Raw genomic sequence first — 26,295 nt, 5'->3', positions numbered from 1 at the left:
AGGATAGTTGCTCCACTGAAACTTGGCTTGTAAGTTAAGAAGAATGGACCGGCTGATGCCGTGTATGAATTGGCTGTGAAGGAGGATGGGTGGAATACAGCCACAACAACTCAATTCCCCAATTCGTGTGTATGTTCTGTGTGATTCTCTGTAGGATCTAGTAGATGCTTACAAGCAATTTCAGGAATGCCAAGTTTCCTACTACAGAGTACTATGGAATTGAAAAGAGAGAAGTCCAATTTACCCCTCTAAAGTTGTCTCAAAGTTCACCTTATAACCCTAAACTTTACTTTGGTTCAACTTTCAACCCTGAATTCTAAAAACGGTTCAAAAACACCCCCTTGCATTATCAAATATAACCAAACATAACCCACGCAACAACCTAGACCTACTACTACTATGAGCAAAGGAGGTCAAACTGCCTCCCTCATCCCCAGTACATCTAGCAATGTGCCGGAGGAGAATTCGGGGTTTTAGAGAACAGTTGGACTCTCAAAGCAAGTTTGGAATAGAGAGAAAATGAGAGGAGAAATGACGCTCCCAATATTTCATTGTAATTTTTGAGTAATACTTTTTGCCACAACACTTTTGTTAAACATACATGATTTGAGATTAAGTTACAGAAAAGGATGGCCCACACTATTTTGGCAAGCTAATTTAGCTTGCAAAAACATCTTGTATTATTTTAGGGAACAACAGTTGTAGATAATTGTGTTGATGTAGAAAAATCTCCTTATTTCTTCATCGTGGGTTCTCGCGTTCGGAAAATGCGTAGTAGCTGGTGAAAAGGGATGCTAGTCAGCTTTGACGAGGTTGTGGAGGGGGTTATATATTGTTGTCCTAAATTTTCCGTGTTATTCTCTCTCTCCTCTCTAGTGACCTGGCACCACATCCGCGCTCGTGCCAATAATATTTTTTGGGTGGTTTGTTCCAAAGTTGAGAAGCTGCTGGTCGAGTTCCTCTCTCTCAAGAGGAAGGAGAAGCCGCCAAAACCTCCTGACGTCCACAAGTGGGAAAAACCTCTAGATAATCATGTGAAGATCAACTCCGACGGCTCTTTCCGTGCCAATGTCGGAGCTGGTGGGTAGGGCTTTATCATCCGTGACCATGACGGCAAATTCATTGCTGCCGGTGCGGAAAAGTCCAACCACCTGGGAAGTGCTTTGCAGTCCGAGGCTGTAGCGTGCATTGCTGCAATCAGGGGTGCGAACAAGATTGGCGCCAATCGAATCATCTTCGAGTCGGACGCCTCCAACCTGGTGCAAGCCCTCAAGAGCAAGACTTATGACATGTCAAGCGTCGGAGTGGTGATCAAGGAGGCTAGAAGCCTGTGCAACCTGAACTTTGAGTCTTTTGACTTCTCTTTCTGTCGTCGTTCTTGTAGCAACGCTGCCCATGAGCTTGCAAAGCTGGGAGCAATTTCTGAGTCCCTGGACTCTTACTGGGATGATCATGCACCCAGTTGTATCGCTACTGTTCTGGCCAGAGATTTAGCTGGGCCATTTTAACGGAAGTCCTTGTTTAAACTTCAAAAAAAAAATCTTTTTTAGGTTGTCTCACAAACCTAATGTTGCTCGATTCCTATGTAGTTTGACAGGCTGAAATTTGAACAAGTGCCAAATGCCCGAATTAGAACTAAAGAAACCAACATACGGTCGGGGTGCTTTGAACCCGACCGATCAATCACACACTTCCTCGGTCCACGAAAGAGTATACAACCAACTTTTTTGAAGAGTCAAACTTATTTAAACAATTATGTCATCAAACTAGTGTCATTAGATTAGATTTATGATGAAATATTCTTTCATAGTACAATAGCTATTGGGTTTCATAAATATTACTATATATTTACATAAATTCAGTCAAAGTTTAAAATAATTTGACTCTTCATTGAAACCAGAAGTACACTCTTTGGTAAACCGACGGAACATCTATGTATGCGTGCTCGCGGAGCGACCGTTCCGAACCGTGCGGCCAAAATATGCGCCTGCACCCAGCACAGCGGCCCGACGAATAGTGACCGGACTGTTCGCCGAGACACAAACACGGCCCAAATTTGCGCCTTAAATGCGTCTTGCGGACGTTGCGCGATCGCGCTAGGTGACCGCTCGCCGCATTACCATGGGGAAGAAGCACGACTCTAAAGCGTCCAGCAGTGGCTTGAAGAAGAAGGAGCGGTCGAACAGGGTGCCACTCCCCGTCGAAATGGCACCATCGACATCATGCCGACAGGCCTCACGGAGGATGAGACCCTCCAATGAGCGCTGCAGAACTCGGCTCCGCACCCGCTGCCTCCACCTTCGTCGTTCAATTTTTGGGCTGCTCCACCTCCACCTCTACCACTGGCAGCACCGACGTACGTTCCGCCGGCTACTAAGTGGCCTTGGGCAATACTGGATTTGCCTGCGCTCGACGACGAGGACGGGGAGTAGGCTACGGTAGCAGGCGCTACATGCGCCTTTTAGTTTTAGTTTTTTTTTTCTTTATTCACTATGTAAATTATGTTTCTCTTGAATGCAAAATCAAAAAAAAAAAAATGTCTTGCGGGTGGGGGCAGCTCCTGGCGCAAACGGACACGCGGTCGAATTCGACCATTTGAGCCGATGCAAACGAGCAAATGCGATCAATTTCGGCGTCCGTTTTGCGTTGCTCCGTTGAAGTCTACGCGTGTCTGTTTAAGTTCTTTTTTCTTTAGAAAACGTGACGTATAAAATCCAGTTAATAGTTGCCCCTGCTCCCGTTAGAGAGTCCCACTGTCTCTTCACCGACATGCTGAGTCACCGTCTGGTGATCCAATCCACTGGCACCACCTTTGATTGAGCGACCGTGCCTCATTCTCCAAGTCTTACTGTTTACCTGTACACGTAATTAACTTGCTGTCGTCGTACTACTCTAACGTCGTCAAGATAAAATAAGCCAAAAGCTGACTCGTTGTCGAGCCGGACACATGACCACGTTGCCGCAACGAATACTGTCAAATCTAAGGCAGTGAGGTACAAATAGCACCGATTCAGGTTTAATTGCGTTTTGACATCTGTGTTGATTGATAGGGCCCATTTCCTCGAAACAGCATTTCACCCTACTACTGTATATTAATATAGCAACATACCATACAATCAACGATAGAATTGAAACGTTGGGGACAACAATAAAGACATGCCCAAAAGCAAAGAAAAGAAGAAACAAAATGAAGACTAAGATGGATCGACCAAGCGACAGTGACCCACAACTGTTGCGCTCTCCGAAGAAGTTCCACCTCGCTCCTAGCATTGAAGCGTCAAATACCAAGCAAAACCTTCAAGAAGGGATGCGACGTCGACGTCGCTGCTTCCTATACCAGAGACTGGTCCTAGGGTTTTCCCCGACACACCGAAGGAAACGGATCAGGGGTAGCCACAATGTCCTCCACGAAGGAAAGATGTCACCTATAGGTGACACTCGGTGTCGGACAAGCCGTCAAGGATTTCTCCCAAAAACCATGTCCACTACCCTCTGAAGGTCTGCTACATAGGAGCCCTGCAAGAACGAAGCCTCACCACCATCGAACTAGCCACCTAACAGCACGCGCCACCACGGTCAAGAAGTCACCATCGTCGTCTCAGCGATGCAACCATCACGAAGCCTGAAGGTGGGGGCAAAATGCACAGCTTGAAGCATGGCCAACAACACCTCGGTCACGCGGGCGGAAGAAAACAACCTCCACCGCCATTGAATGGCTTGGTGAGGCCTACAGAATTAGATTGTTTATGTCGAAGTGACGTTAGGCCGCAGAGCCTTGTCACCCCATAGTTGCCAGAAAAGTGGTTTGTGGTTGATAGATGTATTCATTTTAACATCCGTTGTTGAATAATACACTCTCCCCCTCATAAATTGATATGGTTAATTTTTTCTAGATACAGATTATTTATATAATTTAGATTTATCTATATATGCTTACTTTTGTAGATAAAGTTAAGCAAGTTATTATGGGATGATAAAAATGTTTTTTAGATTATAATAAAAATGTTGTATGCATCATCTAATGGAGATGACGTTTTTACAACTTGCTTTCCAGCCCCCGGCTCCCTGGCGCGCCACGCGTCCCTGTGGAGGCCCACCAAAACAACACCTTACCTTCTTCCTTATCCTCCCGCACCAGAACTGCTCCGCCGCTCGCATTCTTTAGCGCGCGCCGCCGACTCCACGCAGCTTAGCTGGCCGCTCCCCCTGCTACACGCCACTAGATGGCTCCGCCGTGCCGTCTTCTACCCCGCGCAAGCTCCGCCACGCTCCTCTCCCACCGGTGCGTCGAGATCTGCGATGGCCTCCTCCGATGGTGATGGCGTGCCGCTGCCAACGCCATGGCTTCCAGCCTTGTTTCCCATGGCCCGCTGGCCACTTTCCCCGCGCGCCGCCGCTATAGCCATGTGCCGCCTGGTGCAGAGTCTTGTCCAGACGGAGCTCGGCGGCGCTGCCCCCGCGCAACCATGCCGTCGTTGGAGGCCATGGCAGGGAGTGGTCGGAGCAGGGCGTTTGGGAGTGGAGGTTGCTGGTGCTAGACCTTGCTGGGAACTAGCAGGGCCATGGAGCGGAGGCATCCCTCGGTGTAGCCGGTCGTAGTTGCAACTTCGGCGACCCGACCTTAGGCCACCGCCCCCGACAATTTTCACTGGAGCTTGCTTCCGTCGTTGGTCGCTGATGCTACAAACGGTGATCGAAGCTGCTTTCGACAATGATGTGTGTTTGCTACCAATGGGATTGTTTCTTTGGGATTTTTTTTGTTTTGGCTAGCGGTGATTTGCTAATTTTTTGGCTACAATTGTTCTGTTGTTTTGCTAATTTGGTACTGAAAATTTGCTACGATGTCTCCGGCGAGTTCTCGGCGATGTCTCTGATGAGATCATTTTTGCTATAATACTATATAATTTGTGCTATAAACATTGCGTGATTTTGCTTCAATAGTAAATTATTTTTGCACCGGCAAGTTCTCTATCAATGTCTCCAGTGAGGTTGACTTCTAAAATATGATGTGTGCAATTATTTTTTGCTATAATTGTTTTGTTGTTTTGCTACTTTAGTATAGAAATTTTGCTACGAGGTCTCCGGCGAGGTCTACGTCAATTTTTCCGATGATATTGGGTTTGCTACATTAGCATTTTTCTGCTACAATAGCATTTTTTTTTGCTACGAGCTCTCCGGCGAGGTCTCCGGCGAGCTCAGCCTTTTTTATTTGATTTCGTGACTGAACCGTTTTTTGCTACAATGTAGGAAAAGCGGGTTATTTTTTTTTGCTGTCGGGAGGTGTTTTTTTCCTACATTCAATAAAAGCAGATCTGACCGTCCAAAATGACTGATCCGACGGCTGACGATCCAGGGCTGGGAAATCAGATCCCGGGAAAGCAGTTTTCTTTCAAGAAAGAAGATAAACCTGAGTGTGGCTTGTCCAATATTAGCAAACCGTATCTCAGGAAAGCACTACCAGCACAACTTGCAACCCCACCTCCACGGCTCCACCCACCGGATTGGGGAAATTAAGCAGTCTGTCACATCACGGTTAGCTGCAGGTCTGGGTAAAATGAACTACCTACGTGATGATCTTATCCCCGTCGTCTAGCTATGGTTATCCATATCCAAGCCATCTCTCCCTCGAAGGGTCGAAGCATCGTCATCAGCAGCACCACCACTAACTCGAAATCGACGGGTGAAAACCGGCGAGCTCGCCCCCCCCACCCCACCCCACTATAAAAGCGTCCCCCATCTCCATCTCCAAACCTCCATTCCAATCTCCCAATGGTCTTCTAGCTCTCGTCAGTTCGCCACAGCAGCTCGAGGAAAGCTTCCTGCTAGCTAGCTCTGCATCCGTCCGGTGCAAGGAAGAAGAGAAAGCTTTGTGCATTCGATTCGAGGATGTTGGCCATCTTCCAGAAGCAAGTGGCGCACGCGCCCCAGGAGCTCAACAGCCCCCGGAGCGGCGCCGCCAAGCCCAAGAACCCCGACCAGATCCTGCGCGACTTCCACGCAGCACACCCCGAAGACGCATTCTCCACATCCTTCGGCGGCGGCGCCGCCCTCGCCTGCGTCGCCGCGCAGCCACGCTCCCTCTCCGGCTACCAGAGGTAAGCTCAGAAAGCCACTTACGGATTGGACTGCCGGTGATCAAAGTTCGAAGGTCTGATTCTTTTTACTGTCGTAGCAGGATGTTCTGCGGGCTGGACGACATCTACTGCGTCTTCATGGGCACCCTGAACAACCTGAGCAGCCTGATGCGGCAGTACGGCCTGACGGGCCGCTCCACGAACGAGGCGCTCCTGGTCATCGAGGCCTACCGCACCCTCCGCGACCGGGGCCCCTACCCGGCCGACCAGGTCGTCAAGGACCTCTCCGGCTCCTTCGCCTTCGTCGTCTTCGACAGCCGCAGGTCCGGCGCCGTCTTCGCCGCGCGGAGCACCGACGGCGGCGTGCCGCTCCACTGGGGCGTGGCCGCCGACGGCTCCGTGGTCATCTGCGACGACCGCGCCGCCGTCAAGGCCGGCTGCGGGAAGTCGCACGCGCCGTTCCCGGCCGGGTGCATGTTCCACAGCGAGGGCGGGCTCAAGAGCTTCGAGCACCCCATGAACCGGATCAAGGCCATGCCCCGCGTCGACAGCGAGGGCGTAATGTGCGGCGCCAACTTCAGGGTCGACGCCTTCACCAAGATCAACTCCATGCCGCGGGTCGGGAGCGCCACCAACTGGGCCGCCACATGGGACGACGCCGCAATCTGAATTTGGTCTTACACTTCTTTTCCTTGTTTTTTTCTTTTAGCTTGGCAGTGTACATCGGACGGTTGGGCCTGCGGACTGACTCGCCCGTGTGTTTGATACGGTGAAGGAATAAAAGACATATACTAGTCGATCCGGACGTTTGGAACCCGCTACGCGCGAGGTCTAAATCAGGACCATCAATGTGTGCTCTTAGATTCACACTTAATATAGCAGCTAATTAATACATCTGATTGAAGTTTTCTGTACCAATTGAATACGAGATGAAATACGGCAAGTGGTAAGGCAAATTTCAGAGTAGTTAGTGCTAGAAAACAAAAAATTTGTCAGAGTAGTACAATGTTAAGAAAACTTCTAACATACTAATTATAACTTTGAAAGGTCAAACTGAGACAATTTAGTGTGACAGGAACTTCTCAGAAGGAATATACCAAGGAATCAGATTTGTGCATTGCTATTTGAGACCTCTGTTTACAAATCATATTTGTGCATTTTCCACAGATTGTTGCAAAATCTTAAGAATAATTTAATCGCCGAAAACAGAAACATCTATACAACAAACGAGTCATCATGAGTCATCATGATTGATACAGAGAAGCTCATGTTCACCCAAGAAACAAACCCTGGAGCAAATTCACTCCAGATTCGTGACAATATCAACAAGATTTTTCAATTTACACCAATCAGATTTAACACATTTTCATAGAGATATCCATGAATGAGAAGCAAATCCGGAAAAACTCCATGAATATGAACATAACGAAATAAAAAAGAAGAACATAAAAATAAGATCGAGTTCGGACATGACAAAAACATGGACATAATGGGCGCCATGAAGCACTGTCGCGGATCAGCAGATGACGTCGGCACGGCAGGGTTCCTCCGCTCCTAGGCCATCTCCGCCCCACCTTGCCTCGATCTTCCCGACCTCCGTCACCTCCTCCCGGTCGGCGATGGAAAAGACGAGACCCTCCAGCCAAAATCCGTGGACTCCCCCGCCGCCCCTGACCCAGCCTGTTCTGGTTGAGGAGTCAGACGGGAGAGCTCCGGCCGCGCGTTCAGGCGTAGCATGGCCTCCGCCGTCACCCAGGCTAACGGAGTTGGAGCAGCCGCTGGAGCTCGAGGGCTCGGGGCAGGAGCGGGTGATGGGGGCGGGGTTGGGGTGATGGGAACGAGGTCGCGCAGGGCCGGTGAGCTCGAGGGGCATGCGGGAGGCGAGGGGGAAGAGGGGATGCGGCGGTGCAAGAGGATGGCGATCGAGGAGGAAAAGGGACTGAGATCCAGTGCCCTGCCACAGGCAAGGCACAGATGAACAGTGTCGTACCCTAGCAACCCCTGTTCATATTCATCCAGTCGTCGATTCTCTATCCGACGTTCAGAAAAGGAGACAGGGCACGGCACTGCTCATCCGTGCCTTGCCTGTGGCGGGGCACTGGATCTCAGTCCGAGGAAAAGGTGGGGAAGAAAGGAGGAAGGGGTAGAGAAGTTAATGCGAATTAAGTGATGTCCGGGTCGGTGATTAAGGAATACGAGTTTATACACATCATATGCCTGCTGAAAATACGCTTGTTATCAGCCACCTGGTGCTGCCTGATTGTGTGGTTTTCATCCTCGCGCGTTGCCGGATTCCGTTCGCCATTTTCGATATACTAGTACTCTATATGGCGTTGCGCGCTACGTAAAGAGTCACGAAGTCCTTGGCTCACTACTAGTATTTTTTCGAGGCTGTGCAAAGGAACACTATGAATCATGCAGTGTCAGAGAAGGGACGGGAGGGAGTGTGTCTGAAGATATTTCTGGCCAGTGAAGAGTGCATCTCACCCAATGGAGTTATGCAGCTGAATTTGCTTCAGCAAAGACAATGTGTCAAACCAATGATGCAAATGTACGCGCGTGATCAGTAGTGCGCGTGATGCAGACTGCTCTTATGTAACTATAAAAGCATCTCTAACAGTTACTGTAAATTTGGGTCACTGACACGTGTTTATAGGTCGAAAATTTGTTGTCGCAGAACAGAGCCCCTAAAATAAACCTGCGCCAGCAACATCGGAACCTGTAAACCAGGGTTTTCACAGATTTCATATGCAAAATGATAAAACACAAACATAAAATACATACAACAACCCAACATAAATAATCATATTATAGTTTTGAACACACATTAGTCATCCAAATTATTAGTACAATAATGTCTCAAGCAAATTACAAATAATAGTTTCCGAATAATTAAAAAATAAAACAAATGTTTTCTGAATGGTTCATCTCACACATACATGAATAGGGATTGAGCATAAAAAGAAGTGAAGATCATGAGCAACAACCATGCAGCTATATGCATCGGTGTAATCCGGGGATGTCATATGCAATCACTGTCATAGCAACGGAGATTTTTTGATAGGCGCTAAAACCCATCTCGTCGGCACCGTTTCTACGTTGCTACAAGTACGTTGAGTTTGCTTCCCAAGCCTCGACAACTTCAGGTTAGGCATCCCAGTTCGTCTCGCCCATCCCCGCCAGGCCGGCTGAACCACGCGGCCATGGCGAGCACCAGGAGAAGGCCGATTGCAGAACGACGGTGAGGTACCCACGGAGGCCGTCTGTTCCAGAGCTGGGCTCAAGGCGGGAGATGAGAAACGGCGGCGCGCGCCCTGCATTCCTGCAGGAGGTGAAGGCGGACTCAACGGTTGTGGGCTTGTGGCGCCCTCGCGTCCGTGCGGGTGGTCTCCGCCCGGCTGCCAGCGAATAAAAGAGATAAATTAGGGTAGGAAGATGAATATGACACCTCAACCCCACTGTCAGTGAGGGTCATCTAAAATCCCGGTCGGGATCTTTCCTTTCCCGGTGCACCAAACATGTCTAGGGTTTGATTTAGACCGGGACTGATTAATTTAGGGTACAAACGACAGGGATTTCGAGTTTAGGGTTTGATTCCTCTACCAATTCAAGGTTTAGAATAGACTTTTTCTGGGATAGGCCGGCGTAAAGCTAAAGCTAGCCACCCACAATGACACAGACTCATCTATAGAACGATATACAAAGTCAATGCTAGCAACTGTAGAACGATATACAAAGTGAACACCTGCACAACATACTAATAGTGGTGCGAATTTCAGAGCGATTGCTATGTGAGATATCGGGGTGGAAAGCGCCCGAATGCAAGCAAGCATTTTCCTGCTCGAGATGCCCTAAGATTTGTGTTCGTGATAGTCCGCGCACAAGTAAACACCCAAATTCATCCAGCAGGCGCCGTGGGAAAAAATGGTGGGCAAGCAAACACGCCACTTGTTCACGTTGCAAGCTGAGCGGGATAGGCGTAGACCCACAATGACGCGGACTCATCTACGCCGTCCACCAGTCGAACTGGGCGTGGATCTTGATGCCGATGGTTTGAGTAGTGTAGCGTTATCCACCATCGGCCATCGCCCTCTTCACTTGCACAGAGGGGCCGGAGATGTCGCCGTCGCCGTCGCCGTCCCTCCTGCTTGCCTCCACTACCAGGTCCTCCCGCTCGCCGGCGCCTCCTCCCCAGCCGCGCTGCTCCGCGCCCCCGCTCGTCTCCTTCCCCGCGGCCCGCACCCGCCTCGTCGGCCTCCGCCTCGCGCGCGCGGCCGGCCCTAACGGCGCCAACGGCGCCGCCTCTGCCTCTCCCGGGGATGGCGGCGCCGGCAACGGTCTGGTAAGCCACCTAACTCGCTCCTCTTCCGACCGTACTGATCTATCCCCTTCCCCCCTCTTCACTTCAACCCACTTCGGTTTACCATGTGTAATTTCGAATCCGGTAGAGGAAAACGAAGGGATTATCGATGCTTTGCTCTTTTGTGGGAATCATTCAGCAAGACTAGCTACGTGCCACGCTCCCTGGATGCATCATCATCATCATGATCGTAGAATAATTTTCACTCTGTTTTGCTCTTCTGTGGGAATCATTCAGCGCCCTGTTTGCTGCACCAGATCGACCATCTTGTACAGTAGTATTATTTATATTCTTCCTTCTAAGAAAGTTTTGCCTAATGGGGTTTACTAGCCTACCTAGTGTTAATAATGAACTATAGATTACCACTTCAGGGAGACTAGGAGTAGTTCTAAGGTGACTCAAGTCTGCAGTGCAGATTTACTGTAAACTCTCCCCCGAGACTAGTTTTGACTGGTCTCTGCACTACGCAGAACCAAATCATACAAAAGGCTTCTATAATCGTTTGCCCTCCCCTTTGACAAATAACTTACGCCAGGCGTTTTTATTTGTCAGAATTTAGCAAAGAATTGGATGGCTGCGCTTGATTAGACCTGGGCACTTCTACTTCTTTATCTTCCATATACTGCTGTCTACTAACTAGTATGTCTAGTCACCGTGTAGGGGCTCACTAGAACCAAGGATGTTCGCGTTAGCTGCATTGGACTCTGTTAATTCTGTCAAATGAATTGTGTGAACCAACTGAATAATAACTCCGCCCTCTCTACCCCGTGTCTCTTGTAACATGTTCTGTTATGAAAGAATAGAAATCACGCTTGTCGCTAACGCCTTCCTCTCGAACCATATAGATACAGTTATGTTTTAGCATCTAGCCATGTTTCAAAGCTATCCTTATGTGTTATTTTGATCCTTACAGCCCAAGAACCGGAGGGATATTCTCCTGGAATACGTACGAAGTGTCCAGCCAGAGTTTATGGAGCTCTTTGTGAAAAGAGCCCCAACACAGGTTATTTCATTTATCCTTTCTTTTACTTGTCCTTGCACCCAGGTCTTCGCAAGGAATCACTGGCTTTTGCTAAAAAGCATATTTGTACGCTGCCATCACCTGTCTATCTTTCTCCTCAAAGGTTGTCGATGCCATGCGCCATACGGTGACTAATATGGTTGGGACTCTTCCGCCTCAGTTTTTTGCTGTAACTGTCACAACGGTAATGGAATGTCAACTGTGAAATTCCCGATGTTAGTTTTTCTTTTATATCATACTATTTTTTGCACTGAACATGTGTACATTTCTACCATGAACTCGTGACATGTTTCTTTATCTTTTCATCAACACAGGTTGCTGAAAATCTGGCTCAGCTTATGTACAGTGTTTTGATGACTGGATACATGTTCAGGAATGCGCAGTACCGTCTGGAGTTGCAACAGAGTTTGGAGCAGATTGCTCTTCCTGAACCGAAAGAAGAAAAGGTTCTTGTTGACCAGTGTTTAGCATACTTCTCACATGGGTATTAATTAAGTAGTTGTGCTTACATTTCAGTCTCTAAATGATTTGATTTGCTTCTGCGAGATGAGGTTATTAAGAAAATCTAGACATACTCTTAGATGCTGAGATGGACCTGTCTAGGCACCTCACTACATATGGTTGCCTAACCTGTATCTCTGTTTACAGAGCAAACTGCATCCAAGTTCTTCTGTACTAGCTTGGTTATTACCTTTTAACATTGCAAACATATGGTTAATTGACTGGTGTATGTGCACTTATTACTCGACTGTTGTCGTTTCCAGAACCACATTCATTAACTCGGCAACAATGTACCTGTGGCACTTGACCATCCTGAAAGAGTGTTGCTGTTTTGGTTCTCACTAATAGTAAATCTCATGAAAAATACATGGTGAAATTAGTTGTTTGGTTTCACAGCACAGCTGTCGTAATTAATATTCATGCCTGGCATTTGTAGGGTTCAGAAGATTACGCTCCTGGAACCCAGAAAAAGGTAAGCGGGGAAGTGATCCGATGGAACAAGGCGACAGGACCAGAAAAAATCGATGCTGTGAAATATATTGAGTTGCTCGAAGCGGAAATCGATGAACTGAGCCGTCAAGTCGCTAGGAAATCGTCTCAAGGGAGCAATGAAATCTTGGAATATCTAAAAACTCTAGAACCACAGAATTTGAAGGTATATCATATATATTTCTGTCTACTTCTAGGAATCCATTGCTATTTATGTTATCTTTGAATACCCATCTTAAAATGCCGGGAGTATATGTAATTTTTGAGCCTCACTTTTGATTGGCTTATCGTAGACAGTTTGATCAATGCAATACTACTTGGCGGTGGTTGTTTTGCTAATTAATGGTGATCTGATTTGTTAGGAACTTGCGAGCAGTGCGGGCGAGGACGTCGTATTTGCCATGAACGCGTTCATAAAGCGTCTTTTGGCTGTCTCAGACCCCAAGCAGATGAAGGTAAACCGATTATAGCAGTACCAGTAGCAGTATCAGAAACATATGTGCTTTGGTTGCTGACTTGTTTGTGTGGGGTGGTGCATGCAGACAGCGGTCACGGAGACGAGCGGCAGCCAGCTGGCGAACCTGCTGTTCTGGCTGATGATTGTCGGGTACAGCATGCGCAACATCGAGGTCCGGTTCGACATGGAGAGGGTGCTGGGCGCTGCCCCGAAGATCGGCGGTGAGCTGCCACCTCCACCCAGTGGAGACGGCACACCAACTCAATAGCAAGCTAGAGCCCGCACAGTCCGGGTGGAGATATGAGTAGGTTGAGATCTTTTTTTGGTGTATTGATGGAGATTCCTTGCTTTGGTTTAGAGATTGACACTGGCCCGAGGACAGAAAGTTTACTACTCCACATATTTTTGGGGTATGCACACTAGCGGAAACAACAAATGTTGTCCAATTGTATTTTACAACTACAGTAGAATATTTGTCTTCAGTAAAGTTTTGGAACCAACAAACTTGCTGGAGTTTGCACTTAGCTCGTGTTGGATTTATTTGAATTTAGTGCGTCCATTAAATATTGTTAAGTTTATTTTTGGACAATGAAAACAAAATGGGGTTTAAACAAAGTGGTGATCCAACGCACCTAAAATGTTCCATGTAGGACATCCGTTCAAAGATATTAAGATACACATAGTGACATAGACTACATGAGATCGTACTCAACGAGGTGGATTATATTGCACATGTATTAGTTAGTCACGGAAGATCGTATCGTGGCTGAATCAATATCAACCTGCCCTACAGCATCTCGCACCATCGAAGTACAATTGCTGGCGTACATCGTACATGACACATGCTTTGTATTCTTCACTTGAAATGTTATTTCTGTGCCTCATAGATATGCGGTCGATCTGAAACATATACTGCAGGACCTCGCCTGATGTAGTGATGCTAATACTGATCCTATCTGAATGAAATTTTCTCCAGTTGATCTGCAAGACTGAAACCCTGTAAGGTCTAAACAACATCTTTTTCCACAATTGATCTGCAAGACTGAAACCCTGTAAGGTCTTCACACATCTTTTTCACAATTCAATTCCCAGCAACATGGATGAATGCTTGAAAGAAACTGTGTTCTTCCAAGCAATTCAATTCTGAGCAACATGAGTGAACAAATGAAAAAACTAGACAATTAACTAGGTTGCTACTCTTCTGGAAGCGCTTGTATCCCACAGTGCAACATGTAACTGTAGTGAGGCGGCAGGTGAGATGTCCATGCACGGACCTTGAAATTTCCTCGAGGTCTAACCCTTCCAAAGTAAAGGTCTTGCACGCTCATCATCTCTGGACCTTCAGGTTCAGCTTCAGGAGAACATGTTTGGTAATCAGCGTGAGTTACATAACATTCAGAAGAAGTTTTATTTGCTCTCCTAAGATATACCGGCTCCTCAAACTCCCAATTAACAGAAAAACGTTCGCCATACAACAAGATGTTCTTCTGCTTGATATTCCTGAGGGTTGCAAGGGCCATGCTCCAGAAACGGGGGCTAAAGTTTGCTTTCAGTAATCCACTGAAGATGGCTGCACCCATGAAGCACCTATCCATCAGCCTGGCCATCTCCATGGCCATGGCTGCAAGCTTCGGGTGGTCCTCCACCCTCGTGCTCCCAAAAGTACGCACCTTGAAGAAGTACCAGTATGCTTCTTCTGTAAAGAAGTGTAATCTGATGGGCTGTGTGGTTCCAAAACTTGCGATCTTGTCGGATCGGCTCGCGACTATGATCTTACTGCCACTCACGATGCAGCTTTTCGCGGCTGAATACAACCTTTTCCATACAGACTCGTCAATATCCAGAACTAGCTCAATGATGATCAGTGTCCTTCCATTCCCCATACCACAGTTTTGATGCTTGATTCTACCTCCATCTCTTAGGGTCTCTAAACTTGCATCTTTAAGGTCATCGCCACTGAAACACAAAATCTGGGAGAAATGGTTGCGCACCCTTTCATCGTTGCAAGCATGCTCGATAAGGGTGCTCTTTCCAACTCTCATGGGACCGATGATCGGCAGGACGGATGGATTTTCAGCGGCACTGGGAGCCCTTTCCGCTTGCAACAGGAAGTTCATGATATGTTCCATCTCCATCTGGCGTCCAAACATGCACTTGTCCAGCAGCAGATACATGTTGTATGGTTGACGGTGCAAACGTGGGCATCTGCATAGAAACATTACAAACTCACTTACATCTTCAATGGTATTTCTTATGCTGCCAAGAACGTGCTCCAGCAGCTCAGCCTGCGCTGCATCTTCACTGTTGCCACTGCAGAAACGTACACGCTTGGCAGGGTTGAACACAGAGAGCGCAAAGGAATTATTGACTTGATGATCCTTTGTCCTGTCTTCTCCATGGGTTCGGCAACTGAATACGTCGAGGGTGTAATATCCCCTGTACATCTCCTTTTTCAATATGCTGAGCTGGTGCAACATGGCCTGGTTTGTGATGAGCCGACCATCTGCCTCCTCGATGATGATGTGAAGCCGCAGTAGCAGTCGTTGCAGGCTGTGGAGCCGCTCCTCCTCGGTTGGCGCTACCTTCTGCCTCAGGTATCTGTCCACGAGGAAAGACATGGATCTACTGGCAAGCTCACCCATAGCAGCAGAAAATATTACCTCCATGTAATTGTGTTTGAGAAGCCCCACCCCAGTCCTTGGGGCTTCTTGAGCAATGTGGTAGCGCAACGGGTCAATATGGAGATGGGAGAAGCTATGTATATCTCGAACTTGTCTGAGGACTCACACGTTCTGAGTCATCGCCTTACTGTCCATTGGAGCCATGTTATTCTTTTCTCTTATATCTTGCGTGGCTGCAAAGATACTTGGAATGGTTCTGCATTGGCTTTGGCTAGTCAAAATGAGCGTAATAAGAAAACAAAAGGTCGATGTGACTGATCTGAAGCTTGCAATCCCTTCAATGTCTGTAGTTTCAACATTCAACTCAGCATGCCACTGAACAATGCATACCCTTTTCCTCCATGAAAGTGACCCTGCAATTTTGAAGCTAGTGTGACCCTGCAATGACCTTGCAGCAGAGAAAATTGGGCGTTGACAAACCGTTCCCGGTTGTCTACCTAAGACGCTATTACTTGCATCCATGAACCTCTTGCTGAAGTTGCTGTCTAATGCAGTAGTAGTCTCACAGAATAGTTTCAGCAAGAACCAGAATCAGAACAAGATGTGTTGCTACTACAGTAGGCATCCAATATGCCGAGCAAAGTGCCGCGGCGCAAACGGTGAGTCAGGGATGGGGACGGGGAGGCCGACAGGGTCCATGGCGAGGATGACCAGAACGCCGACCGCGGCGTCAGATGGAGATCCTCCGCGGCGGTGGAACGACGCAGCAATGTCGTGGAAGAACCAGGAATCCCCACCCGCTGTGGGCTGGAGCAGTCTACTGGGATGGGCTCGTCTAATGGGTCGGTCATGTTTAATTTTCTTTTACTGAGGTGTGAAAATTTCCAGAGGTATGTAACATACCTTTCAAGTTTTAGTCTGTGGTATGAAACTATTTGGACCATTGGATGGATGAAAATTAATGGCTATTATTCATTTGGGGTACCACAGAACAACCCTCCAAGTTTCAATATGCACCATGTGAGGGTCCAGCAAAGATGGTTCAAGAAGAAAAAAGAGCGCTCTGATGACCCTCAGGTATCATCACGAGCCGGAGAAATGAATTCGAAACCAGGATACCCATACGGCAATTGTTGGAGATGCTCATATAGCCTGTAATGTGGGGCTTCGTGAAAGGAGAGACCCAGTCTCGATTTTCCTTTCCGTCTAACTTCTTTATAAACAAAACTGTCTGGAGCATCAATAAACCAGACAAAAGTCATAATCCAGCAGTACGTCTCCAGCTACTTATCTATGTTAGGCGATAGATATACATCTTCAGCTACTACCTCCGGTCCACTTTAATCGACGCGTGAGTGTGCCTACCAATAGGCTGCTGTTACCTTTCCTCGGCGTCAATTTTTTCAGACCGGAGGGAGTACTTATCTACGTTAGATATTACTACTACATCTCAGGCCGCTCTGGTTTCTTCCTTCGTGGAACATGGGCAAGCTCCAATGAAAGAAAATGCAGGTCCGAAGACGACAGCCTAGCCACCCAAAATCTCAGTAGATGCAACAGTACCTGCAAGTTTAACCTGACCCACATAAGAGATATACACTACCCAGACGCAACATACTATAACAACACTTGCCATGAGCAATCCAAGTAAGCAAACACTGGGAAGAAAGGAACTAAAGCGAAGAGAAGAGGTTACCAAGTTCCTACACCAGCCGCGTCACCACGTAATTCTCTACTGAAGTCCAATTTCAATCCAGATCGTCGCTTCTCAAGTCCAATTTTAATGCCGATACGAGTGCTCTACATGCTCGGGCATACTCCTAGACAAACACATCAGTGCATGGCCAGGGAATACAACAGAGATGGGAAATAAAATGCCAATGTAACTCTTCCTGCCACAGCTCACCTTCACTAGTATCAGAGCTGCTGTTTGCTCATAGCAGGAATTTGATAGATCCATCTTCATAGTTCTGTAGGTATAGGCATCATCCAAAGCCTTGTCTTCTTCACTCATATGCAGCCAGCAAAGGCTTCTCTTTGCATACAAGGTTGAATCATCAGGGTCAATCTCCATTGCCTGCAGGCATCAAATGACACCCCATTCGCACCAAAAATCGAATTAGCTGTGCAAAACAAACTAGGAGCACTTGTCTTGAGAAAACATATGTAAGCATTGACCGAATAGGATAGACATCTGGTTCACAATTGGATACAAGGCATAAACAGCCTGTAGCCCTGTACATGGAGCTGTTTGTTAGGCAAGTGTTTTATAATTCGAAGCATTTTAGCCCTTTAGGCCAGAAAGGTATCCATCAGAAAGTGAAGTGCACATCAGAAATTATGAAAAGTATATGTTGCAAGACTATACCTTGGTATAGAGAGCCAACGCATCAGCATAATCATTTTCCTCAAATGCAGCAGCCCCTCGCTTTTTCAAGGCACATCCATCATTTGCATTGAGGAGAGAATCCTAAATCAAATGAACAATTGAAAGTCAAACAGGATACAAAATGCAAATTTACTCTTTGAATTCACATATTTCGCATGTCGAATTATTACATCGGTGCCTGCAGATATAGCTACAGGGTATGTGACAGGGGAAAGAATCTCAACGCAGTCCATGCATCCTTTGATTGAAGCAATCTCTGCTGCTGTTCTGCCAAACTGTTCAGAAGGATATCAAGGGTAAATCTCACAAATAAATAAGGGAGAGCTTATGGAATGAAAAAAAAGGTTATCCATTACGCAAACAGAAGAATGTGGCAAAGGCATCTATGCTCATATCACTGCAAGATTCAAAGTATGACTAATTATAGGGGATTGTGCAGGTGGACCGAATTTTTGGCACATGGGTGCTATGCACCCCATAAATTCCAAAGTTCATGGTAATTTCAGATATTGAAAAAAAATCAAATTCTCCTGGAAACAAAAGATGATCAAGTATTGTACTCGTATAAAAATGTTTGGGCTCGAAATGATACCCATGGTATCCTGGGCAAAAAAGATAAATTTATGACGAATATTGCGTGAATAGTACATGGACATGGGGCTTGTTCGATTTTGTCTTTTTTACCCAGGACACCATAGAAATCATTTTGAGCCCAAATATTTTTGTACGAGTACAACACTTGATCATCTTTGGTTTCCAAGAATTTTTTTGCCCTTTTTTGAATTACTATTTTTTCTTTAGAATGTTGGCACCCATGAGCATGGATGTATGTTCCATTGTGCAGGCATGTATTACCTATTAATGCACAGAAAAATATGGACGTCTAGATGAGTGTATGTGTAGCCAGATTAACACTATATTCTGGACATGTCTAAAGAGTGAACAGGTGCATGAATAATTAAACAAGCCTCTTTCGATCATTTTGCTATTTAATTTTCTGTGGTAAGAGATCGTGTAGTGCCGTCTTCAGTATTAGCTGGATGGAACATTCAGTGAGATCAGATGTAGGCCTTCACTATGGGGCATTTTACCCCAAAGTTCACCGAGTTATGAAAGAACTCCATTGATTAAGACAAGAGCTTCACAATACCTTAGTTCCTCAATGCAACATCAATTTTATTTTAATATAACCAATCTCTTATAACATTCTAAAAATCTACAGATCTGCAGCTATATTAAGCCATCCGTAAGCCAGCACAGAATATCAACATAGTGACAACTAACAACGTAAGTAGCAGTGCAAAAACTCACTTCATCAGGAATATTTGTATCAGCGCCAGCTTCCAACAAACACTTGATGCAGCTAGCGAAGCCATAGGACGCAGCTACTATTAATGGCGTTGTTACAGGCCTACCAGCATTGACATCAGCACCAGCCTGAAACATGGAATATATTATAATATAAAATGCAAAAGATAGTGCTTCAATAAATGCAACAGCTTCCCTCCCGAAAAATTTATACGGTAGGAGCTCTAAAGGGATAAGTCACTGTACCTTAATAAGTAGTTCCATGCATTTCACTGAAGAAGCGGAGATAGCATATGAAAGTGGTGTATAGACTAAATGCACAACTGTGTTAGGCTGGAGAGAAGGCAAAGAAAAGATTACTTGCATATAAACAACGACAAGAAGGGTACTGGAGGAAATAAAATATCAAAGTTTATGATTTTTTTAGCAAAACACGGAAAAAGTAATCGAAATAGTTTGCATACCAAAAAGGCAAAAAGGAAACAATAATCCAAATCATCATTAATATTCTTTCATTGTATCATCTTTATGTATACTCCTAACTCCTAAGTCCTAATTAGTAATTACAGGCTCCTTTCAATCCAACACAGTAATCCGATGATAAATCCCCACATTAATCTCAAAAGGAAAACATTCTCACATTCTGCTAGGTCGTCAAAATTATCTGGATGCTTAGATCTTGATTTTGCAATATAATCAGCACATACGAAACTCTAATGGGGAAAATGCAGCTGATATGTTGAGTCCAGCTGATTGAAGGTAATATAACTTCCCTTTTGCCATATAGATGAAGCCAGAGGCTGAGTGTTCAATATTAGAGTCCAACCGTCTACATAATATAAAAAAGGAAATTTCCATCTAGCAGGACACAGGAGGCTGATTGTTCTCAGTCTAAGCGAACTGGCAGCTTACAAAAGGAAATTTCCAAGGCATAAATAACATTAAATGTTGATCAGAGAAATTTAGTAAGGACGGGATTCTATCACTAATGGATTAATGAAAGTATAGTGAGTCAGATTTATAGTTTGGATTTCATATAGTAGTGTGTGTGCCAATCCTGGCAGACTCAATTTACCTGCTAATAATAGAAACTTAAAAGGCTAGAAATGTAAACCTATTATAATATGTCAAATCAAAGGCTGGAAACTTAAAAGTTAAGTTTCACTAACAAGATGCATCATGCAACCACTTTCAGTGTTGAGAGAAGATGAGACATGCAGATCTCCAACATTTTTCAGCTCCATGTTGTACAATAGAGATCCTTGTGCAACTATCCAGCACATGGACAAAATAAACAAACAACACGGCACAGCACAGCACATCACTTAAGCTCCATAGTTGCCAACGTGATAACATCAGAGTAAATGCGAGCATAACCTACCCGGTATCAACATTATGAGTGGCCAGTAGTAAGCGGTTGTTTGGATAAGGTGGCAAGAAACAGGGAGGACAGGTGAGCACCATCACGCAGGTACAGTTGATTAAGCTCTAATTCGGTCTCACCATGACTTACCTTAATGTGAATAATCAAAAGGACCATGGTTTAACCATGTTAGTACACAGTTATCAAGAACTGAATGCATGTTGAGCAAGGAAAGATCTAAAGATAAATGAATAAGTAATACATGATAAAAGAAGTAAAAAACACAAAGAGTTGTAAGATTACAGCCAGCCAGTAAAACAGAAGTCCTGGCTCAGACGAGTAAAGGAAGTAAAATAGCACCCGTTCCACCTTGGCAGAACCAAATCTTTTGACTAGGCAGGGTTGGGAAAGGGGGAAAATATATAAGTTAAGAACACTGCTAGGCCCAGCCATGACAATATGACATTTCAGCTATATTGAAGAGAATATTTACCATACGCAAGACAGATAATATTGATCAGAAATAGCAAACCAAAGATGGGATTTTTTTTATTACATTTGCCTGATGCCTCAACAACAATTCCAACATTCTCACATTTCCGTTTCGAGCAGCAATGAGTAATGGTGTTCCTTCTTCGCATATAGGGTCAACATAAGCTCCCCTGGACAATAATAACTCTGCTATTTCACAGGTATCTGGATGAAATAAATGAAAATGATCCCATCACATTACCATCAAGGATACACTAAAAAGAATATAAAAGATGGCTTATCACCTCGGGTGTTAGCTGCCCATAACCTGGCTGCCTCTGAGTTTTCTTGTGGGCCTGAATGAGCAATTTATTAGCTTACTAATGCGTCAATATGTGTAGGACTGCTAACGAAACTGGAAAAACTTCAAAAGTACTGCCTTTTTTTGTTACGTTGAATTTATGGCTAGATTCCTATTTTGCCTTGTGATATTTTTTGATTGAAGCCACAGTGTGTTTTTTATTTTTATTATTTTTATATATGGTAAGTAAAATATAACCATGGTGAAGCACCAAGTATTTGAAATATATATCTACAGGGATACAGGACATTTCTACAAACCTACAAGCTAAAGTAACTATGAAACATATGTAAGTGGCTGTTACAAGCAGTAAGCAGACTGGGAAAATTATCATAATATAGGTTTTTCAGCAGCTGCACAACAAACCTGATCCAGAGCAATAGTTAACCATAGCAAACTCAGCAAACGAAAAAAAAGTACCTGACAGCACCCAATCAGCCAGACAAAAATTGTTTTTCCAACTCAACAACTGGCATTTTAAGCCCTACTTTGAGTCTTGTTTGACTGTACTTACGTGTTTTATCCTTGGGAAAATTTAATGCACGTCACATACTGTTGAACTAGCTATCTGAATAATAAAACATCAAATGACAATGGTTTCTACTGCCTCTAGATTGACGACACTACTATTAGCCGAAAAAATGCATCGTTCATTAAACATTATTGTCACAACCTTTAGTTAATCGATACAAAAGTGCAATGTACAAGACAAAAATAACTGAAGAGCTGAAATTTACTGCAGGACAGACATTGCAACCAGTCTTGGGTTAAATATGAAACAGAAAAGATGATGCAAAACAGAAACGAAGATACGCGAGGGCAAAAACAAACCTGCCATTGTAGCAAAATGCAGTGCGGTAAACCCATCTGTGTTTGTTTTGTTTGGTTTAGCACCACGATCAAGAAGATACCTTACAACTGATGCAGATCCACAACCAAATATTGCATATGATAGAGGCGTCACACCTAGCAAGAGAAGCAGAATGGCAAGCATTTGATCAGAATGATCGACAATTCGTGCTTCCAACCAACAAAAGGCAATGGATAATCAAGAACGCCTGCACATGTGAGATGCGTACTACATTACTACAACATCACACAAGTAGGCGCTCCAGATAAGTTAAAATGAAGAGATTTTTTTTTTTGCTCGCAATGCCACCATTGATGTCCATGCTACCACAGAAGATTGTATTATATAGATCCATGATTCAGCATGGATTTCACAGAAACAAACTATCCGAAAACAAAAATAGCTCCCTGTTTTACTGCAAAAGCTGTAAAATCACAAAAGGAATAAAAGATCTAGGGGCATCCCACCCATCCAGATCAAAATAAAGGAAAGTGATTATTGCTTATCACAGGCCCAACTAAGCCACCGCCTGGAACATCATTAGTTTGGTTTGTGTTTATAAAGCAAAATAAAATGATAGATGGTGATCAGGTATTGGCCTCCGGCCTCTTGTGAAACAAAGGCGTACTGGAGCAGCATTTGCAGAATGTCACAACTTAGAAAAACTAACTATCAATGCCCCCATACACAAACTAATTCACCGCAACATGCTTTCAGAAACTGTTCTCTCAACCAAAGCGAAATAAACAAATAAAACATCACACCATGGCCATGGCACTCTGCATCTCTGAATCAATCCAGCGCTGCCAAGTCTGTCTCTGTCAAAACGGTGGTGCTGCTAGTAGTAAGGGACAAAATTACCATCGTCGTCATGCGCGTTGACGTTGAGGCAGAGCTCCTCGACCAGGAACCTGCACGTCTCCAGCCTGCCGCCCCACGCCGCATTGTGGAGCGGGCTACGGCCGCCGAGGTGCTTGATCCCCGCCAGCGTCTCCTCCAAGCCTTTCCCCGACTTCCTCAGCTGCCTTAGGAGTTCTGCACGGAGATAACCTCGTCAGATCCACGGGCACCGGAACCCGATACGCGCGTGGCGGCGGGGCGCTTACTCTTTATGGAGCGGATGTCGCCGATGGTGGCGTCGTTGAGGGTCTGCACGGCCGACCATTCATCCTTGGAGAGCGTGCGGTTCCCGAACCGCACCCGCTGCCGGGGTGTGACCATGGAGACGTAGGTCTTCTGCATCCTGGGCTCTGAATGGGATGGAAGCTTCTAGAAGGCTAGGGTATGGCGAGGAGCTCGAGGTGAAGTGGGGAATTGTGGCAGATGGGAATGGGGAACGGGGAAAAGGCGGGAAGAGTGAGGTGGTGCTTCCGTACAGTGCAGAGGGCAGTGACAAAGTGTTAGTTAGGCCTTTCTTCCTGCAGCAATTCTTTTTTTTTCTCCAGGTTTTTCTTTTTAAATTGCTTAGAAAAAAGATTTGTTCTTGCAAGAGTATTTTTAAGGGAAAGCTAGATGGTGCTTTATGTATTAACGGAAAACAGTACCATCTTGGATTACAAATGGTAAAATAAAGTCTTGGGGTATCCCTCCCAGAAAAAAACGAGATTTCTGAGATCTAAAAGCAAACTGTGCTAACTTATGCGCCACCTGATTCCTCCCCGAATAATGTTGAAAGGAAAATTCGGACATTTGAATCGCTTTCACAAAACATTCGGCAAGGATTGGTGAGATTTTCCCTTTCTTTTGGGAATTGAGATTTTGCAAGAACTAGTTTTGCTTCTCTCTTCCTTCACGACATGTGGCGTGTGAAAACGACCTGTAAGGAGGAGTTTGGTGATATCTTCCCTTTCTTTTACGATTTGAGATTTCAGCTTTCAAAATTCTAAACGGTATCTTTTCATCCCGGCTAGGAGCCATTTCCACCATTCGCAAACCATGTTAAACTACTTAATGCATTATTCACTTGTGGGATCTAGACTGGCGTATGTGTACTTGCCATGTTAGTGTGTGTAACATGTACCTCCCGTGTGCGTGTGCATCGACTACTAGTTCTACAATTTAATTTATATGATATTTTGGAGATTATCTTTAGCTCACATGTTATCAACCCACGCCACGTTATTTATCAGCGCTAAATATGAAAAATTACATATCCAAAAAGTTAATTTTTTGTAATATTTTTATGGACTTTTTAGATCACAATTTATCAACCCCTCTGCTAATTAATTATCAATGGTAAATGTAAAAAGTTATCGACCCGAAATGCTAAATTTCATTTAGAATATTTGATGACTTTTTTACCTCACAATTTACCAACCAATCTGCCCATTATTTATCAATTTTATCAACGGTAAATGCAAAAAGTGATGGACCTGAAAAACCAAATTTCATTTAGAATATTTTGGCGATTTTTTTAGCTCACAATTTATCATCCCCTTTGCCCATTATTTATCAACGGTAAATGTAAAAAATTATCGACCCGAAATGCTAAATTTCACTTAGAACATTTTGATGACTTTTTTAGCTCACAATTTATCAACCCCGCTGCCCGTCATTTATCAGCGATAAATGCAAGAAGTTATCAATCCGAAAAGCCAGATTTCATTTAGAATATTTTGGTGACTTTTTTAGCTCACAATTTATCAACGCCTTTGCCCATTATTTATCAATGGCAAATGCAAAAAGTTATCGATCCAAATTGTCAATTTTCATTTAGAATATTTTGTCAATTATTTTAGCTCACAATTTACCAACCCTCTATCCGTTATTTATCAACGCTAAATGCAAAATGTTATTGACCCAAAAAGCCAAATTTTATTTAGAATATTTGGTGACCTTTTCAATCTCACAATTCATCAACCCCTTTGCCCATTATTTAAACGGTAAATGTACAAAGTTATCCACCTGAAATGCTAAATTTCATTTAGAATATTTTGACGACTTTTTAGCTTATGTGAGCTAAAAATAACGGGCATCCCTAAAAAGTTAATTTTATTTAGAATATTTTAGCGATTTTTTAGCTCGCATGTTACTAACGCTCTTCTCGTTATTTATCAACGGGTAAATTTCCCCCAGCTGTTATTGTGGTGTTTTTGGTGCAATATTAAATTTATAGCTCACAAGTTATGAATTTTAAATTCTAAAGTGTTGATTAATTTTTGATAAAGAATGGTTGTTAATTTGAGTTAAAAGTGGTACTCCTAGTTTATTTAAGTTACAAGTGATAGTTTATTTGAGTTGCAAGTGGTTTTTCCCACCCTTTATTTCTCTTTAATAACCACTGACCCGAAAACGAGAATTATAAAAATTTGTTCAAAATAACATAATTTTTATACAAATTGCCACAAGAAAAAAATAAAAATAAAAAGGGGAATTGATAAAAGAGAACTGATAAAAAAAATAGTAATGTGACTAGGATGTGATGCATGCGTGTGTACCTTTCACTCGTTAAAAAACCAACTAAAAAATCGGCATGCACACAAGGCCAACAAATTGGATGCCTCACGTGGGAAATAAAATAATTAGGCAGCACATGGACATGCAGGAGCCGGCACATCGTGATTACCATAGAACGTAAAACGACAAAAATTAAAAGGGAAATGACTTCACGCTAGCGCTCTACACCGGGGAAGATCGACCGCACACGCGGTCGAGTGCCAGAGAGGGTATCCGGCTACATAGTGCTACCATATCACATGTCGCTCTGGTTTCTTGGCGAAACATGGGCAAGCTCCAACGAAAAAGCATATACCACTAAAAAGACAGAGCCACGCCCCCAAAAATCTCAGCAGATGAAACAGAACTTCCAAGTTTTAAGTTTCAAAGTTAATAACAACAATGTACGGTTAAAATCGGACCACACAAAGGACACTACTCTGAAGACATGTTACCATTAAACAACATACTGTAACAACAGCCCTGCCATGAGGCAATCAAACAGTCGGAGGCAAGGAACTAAAGCGAAGAGCGGAGGTTCCAAAGTTCCTTCACCAGCCGCATCACCGCGTGATTTCGCTACTGAAGTCCAATT

At 44.6% G+C, this 26,295-nt stretch overlaps 4 protein-coding genes across 4 annotated transcripts; 2 read left to right on the top strand and 2 right to left on the bottom strand.

Annotated features, from left to right (window-relative positions):
- The first annotated feature begins 5,759 nt into the window (after positions 1–5,759).
- On the top strand, positions 5,760–6,968 carry LOC127336768 (stem-specific protein TSJT1-like). The gene is made up of 2 exons (XM_051363608.2): positions 5,760–6,095; positions 6,176–6,968. Exons 1-2 carry the CDS (start codon positions 5,887–5,889, stop codon positions 6,741–6,743), a joined length of 777 nt encoding a protein of 258 aa, XP_051219568.1. The 5' UTR covers positions 5,760–5,886; the 3' UTR covers positions 6,744–6,968.
- Positions 6,969–10,157: 3,189 nt separating this feature from the next.
- On the top strand, positions 10,158–13,426 carry LOC127336769 (uncharacterized). The gene is made up of 7 exons (XM_051363609.2): positions 10,158–10,416; positions 11,348–11,437; positions 11,559–11,639; positions 11,770–11,901; positions 12,393–12,611; positions 12,808–12,900; positions 12,988–13,426. Exons 1-7 carry the CDS (start codon positions 10,192–10,194, stop codon positions 13,168–13,170), a joined length of 1,023 nt encoding a protein of 340 aa, XP_051219569.1. The 5' UTR covers positions 10,158–10,191; the 3' UTR covers positions 13,171–13,426.
- Positions 13,427–13,877: 451 nt separating this feature from the next.
- On the bottom strand, positions 13,878–15,771 carry LOC127336770 (uncharacterized). The gene has a single exon (XM_051363610.1). The coding sequence runs from the start codon at positions 15,566–15,568 to the stop codon at positions 14,096–14,098; it is 1,473 nt and encodes a 490-aa protein (XP_051219570.1). The 5' UTR covers positions 15,569–15,771; the 3' UTR covers positions 13,878–14,095.
- An 800-nt stretch (positions 15,772–16,571) lies between these two features.
- On the bottom strand, positions 16,572–23,635 carry LOC127336771 (uncharacterized). Its single transcript, XM_051363611.2, has 12 exons — positions 23,372–23,635; positions 23,127–23,300; positions 22,247–22,381; positions 21,360–21,410; positions 21,140–21,279; positions 19,467–19,553; positions 19,224–19,349; positions 18,083–18,187; positions 17,892–17,993; positions 17,430–17,600; positions 17,220–17,343; positions 16,572–17,086 (listed from the first exon to the last, which is right to left on the bottom strand). Exons 1-11 carry the CDS (start codon positions 23,505–23,507, stop codon positions 17,272–17,274), a joined length of 1,299 nt encoding a protein of 432 aa, XP_051219571.1. The 5' UTR covers positions 23,508–23,635; the 3' UTR covers positions 16,572–17,086; positions 17,220–17,271.
- Between the last annotated feature and the right edge of the window lie 2,660 nt (positions 23,636–26,295).

This window comes from Lolium perenne, chromosome 2, assembly GCF_019359855.2.
Source record: "Lolium perenne isolate Kyuss_39 chromosome 2, Kyuss_2.0, whole genome shotgun sequence".
NCBI lineage: Eukaryota > Viridiplantae > Streptophyta > Magnoliopsida > Poales > Poaceae > Lolium > Lolium perenne.
The sequence above is the reverse complement of the archived record's forward strand: the minus strand, read 5'-3'. Positions and strand labels throughout refer to the sequence as shown.

Excerpts from the sequence above, each read along its gene's own strand:
- LOC127336771 (XM_051363611.2), bottom strand. The coding sequence starts at position 23,507 with ATGCAGAAGACCTACGTCTCCATGGTCACACCCCGGCAGCGGGTGCGG. Across the intron at positions 19,554-21,139 it reads TGTTGAGGCATCAGGCAAAT|CCTAACACAGTTGTGCATTT; the intron begins GTAATAAAAAAA and ends CCTTCTCTCCAG. Across the intron at positions 17,344-17,429 it reads CAGCTCTGATACTAGTGAAG|GAGTATGCCCGAGCATGTAG; the intron begins GTGAGCTGTGGC and ends GTGTTTGTCTAG.
- LOC127336768 (XM_051363608.2), top strand. The coding sequence starts at position 5,887 with ATGTTGGCCATCTTCCAGAAGCAAGTGGCGCACGCGCCCCAGGAGCTC. Across the intron at positions 6,096-6,175 it reads TCCCTCTCCGGCTACCAGAG|GATGTTCTGCGGGCTGGACG; the intron begins GTAAGCTCAGAA and ends CTGTCGTAGCAG.
- LOC127336769 (XM_051363609.2), top strand. The coding sequence starts at position 10,192 with ATGTCGCCGTCGCCGTCGCCGTCCCTCCTGCTTGCCTCCACTACCAGG. Across the intron at positions 10,417-11,347 it reads GCGGCGCCGGCAACGGTCTG|CCCAAGAACCGGAGGGATAT; the intron begins GTAAGCCACCTA and ends TGATCCTTACAG. Across the intron at positions 12,901-12,987 it reads CAGACCCCAAGCAGATGAAG|ACAGCGGTCACGGAGACGAG; the intron begins GTAAACCGATTA and ends TGGTGCATGCAG.
- LOC127336770 (XM_051363610.1), bottom strand. The coding sequence starts at position 15,568 with ATGGAGGTAATATTTTCTGCTGCTATGGGTGAGCTTGCCAGTAGATCC.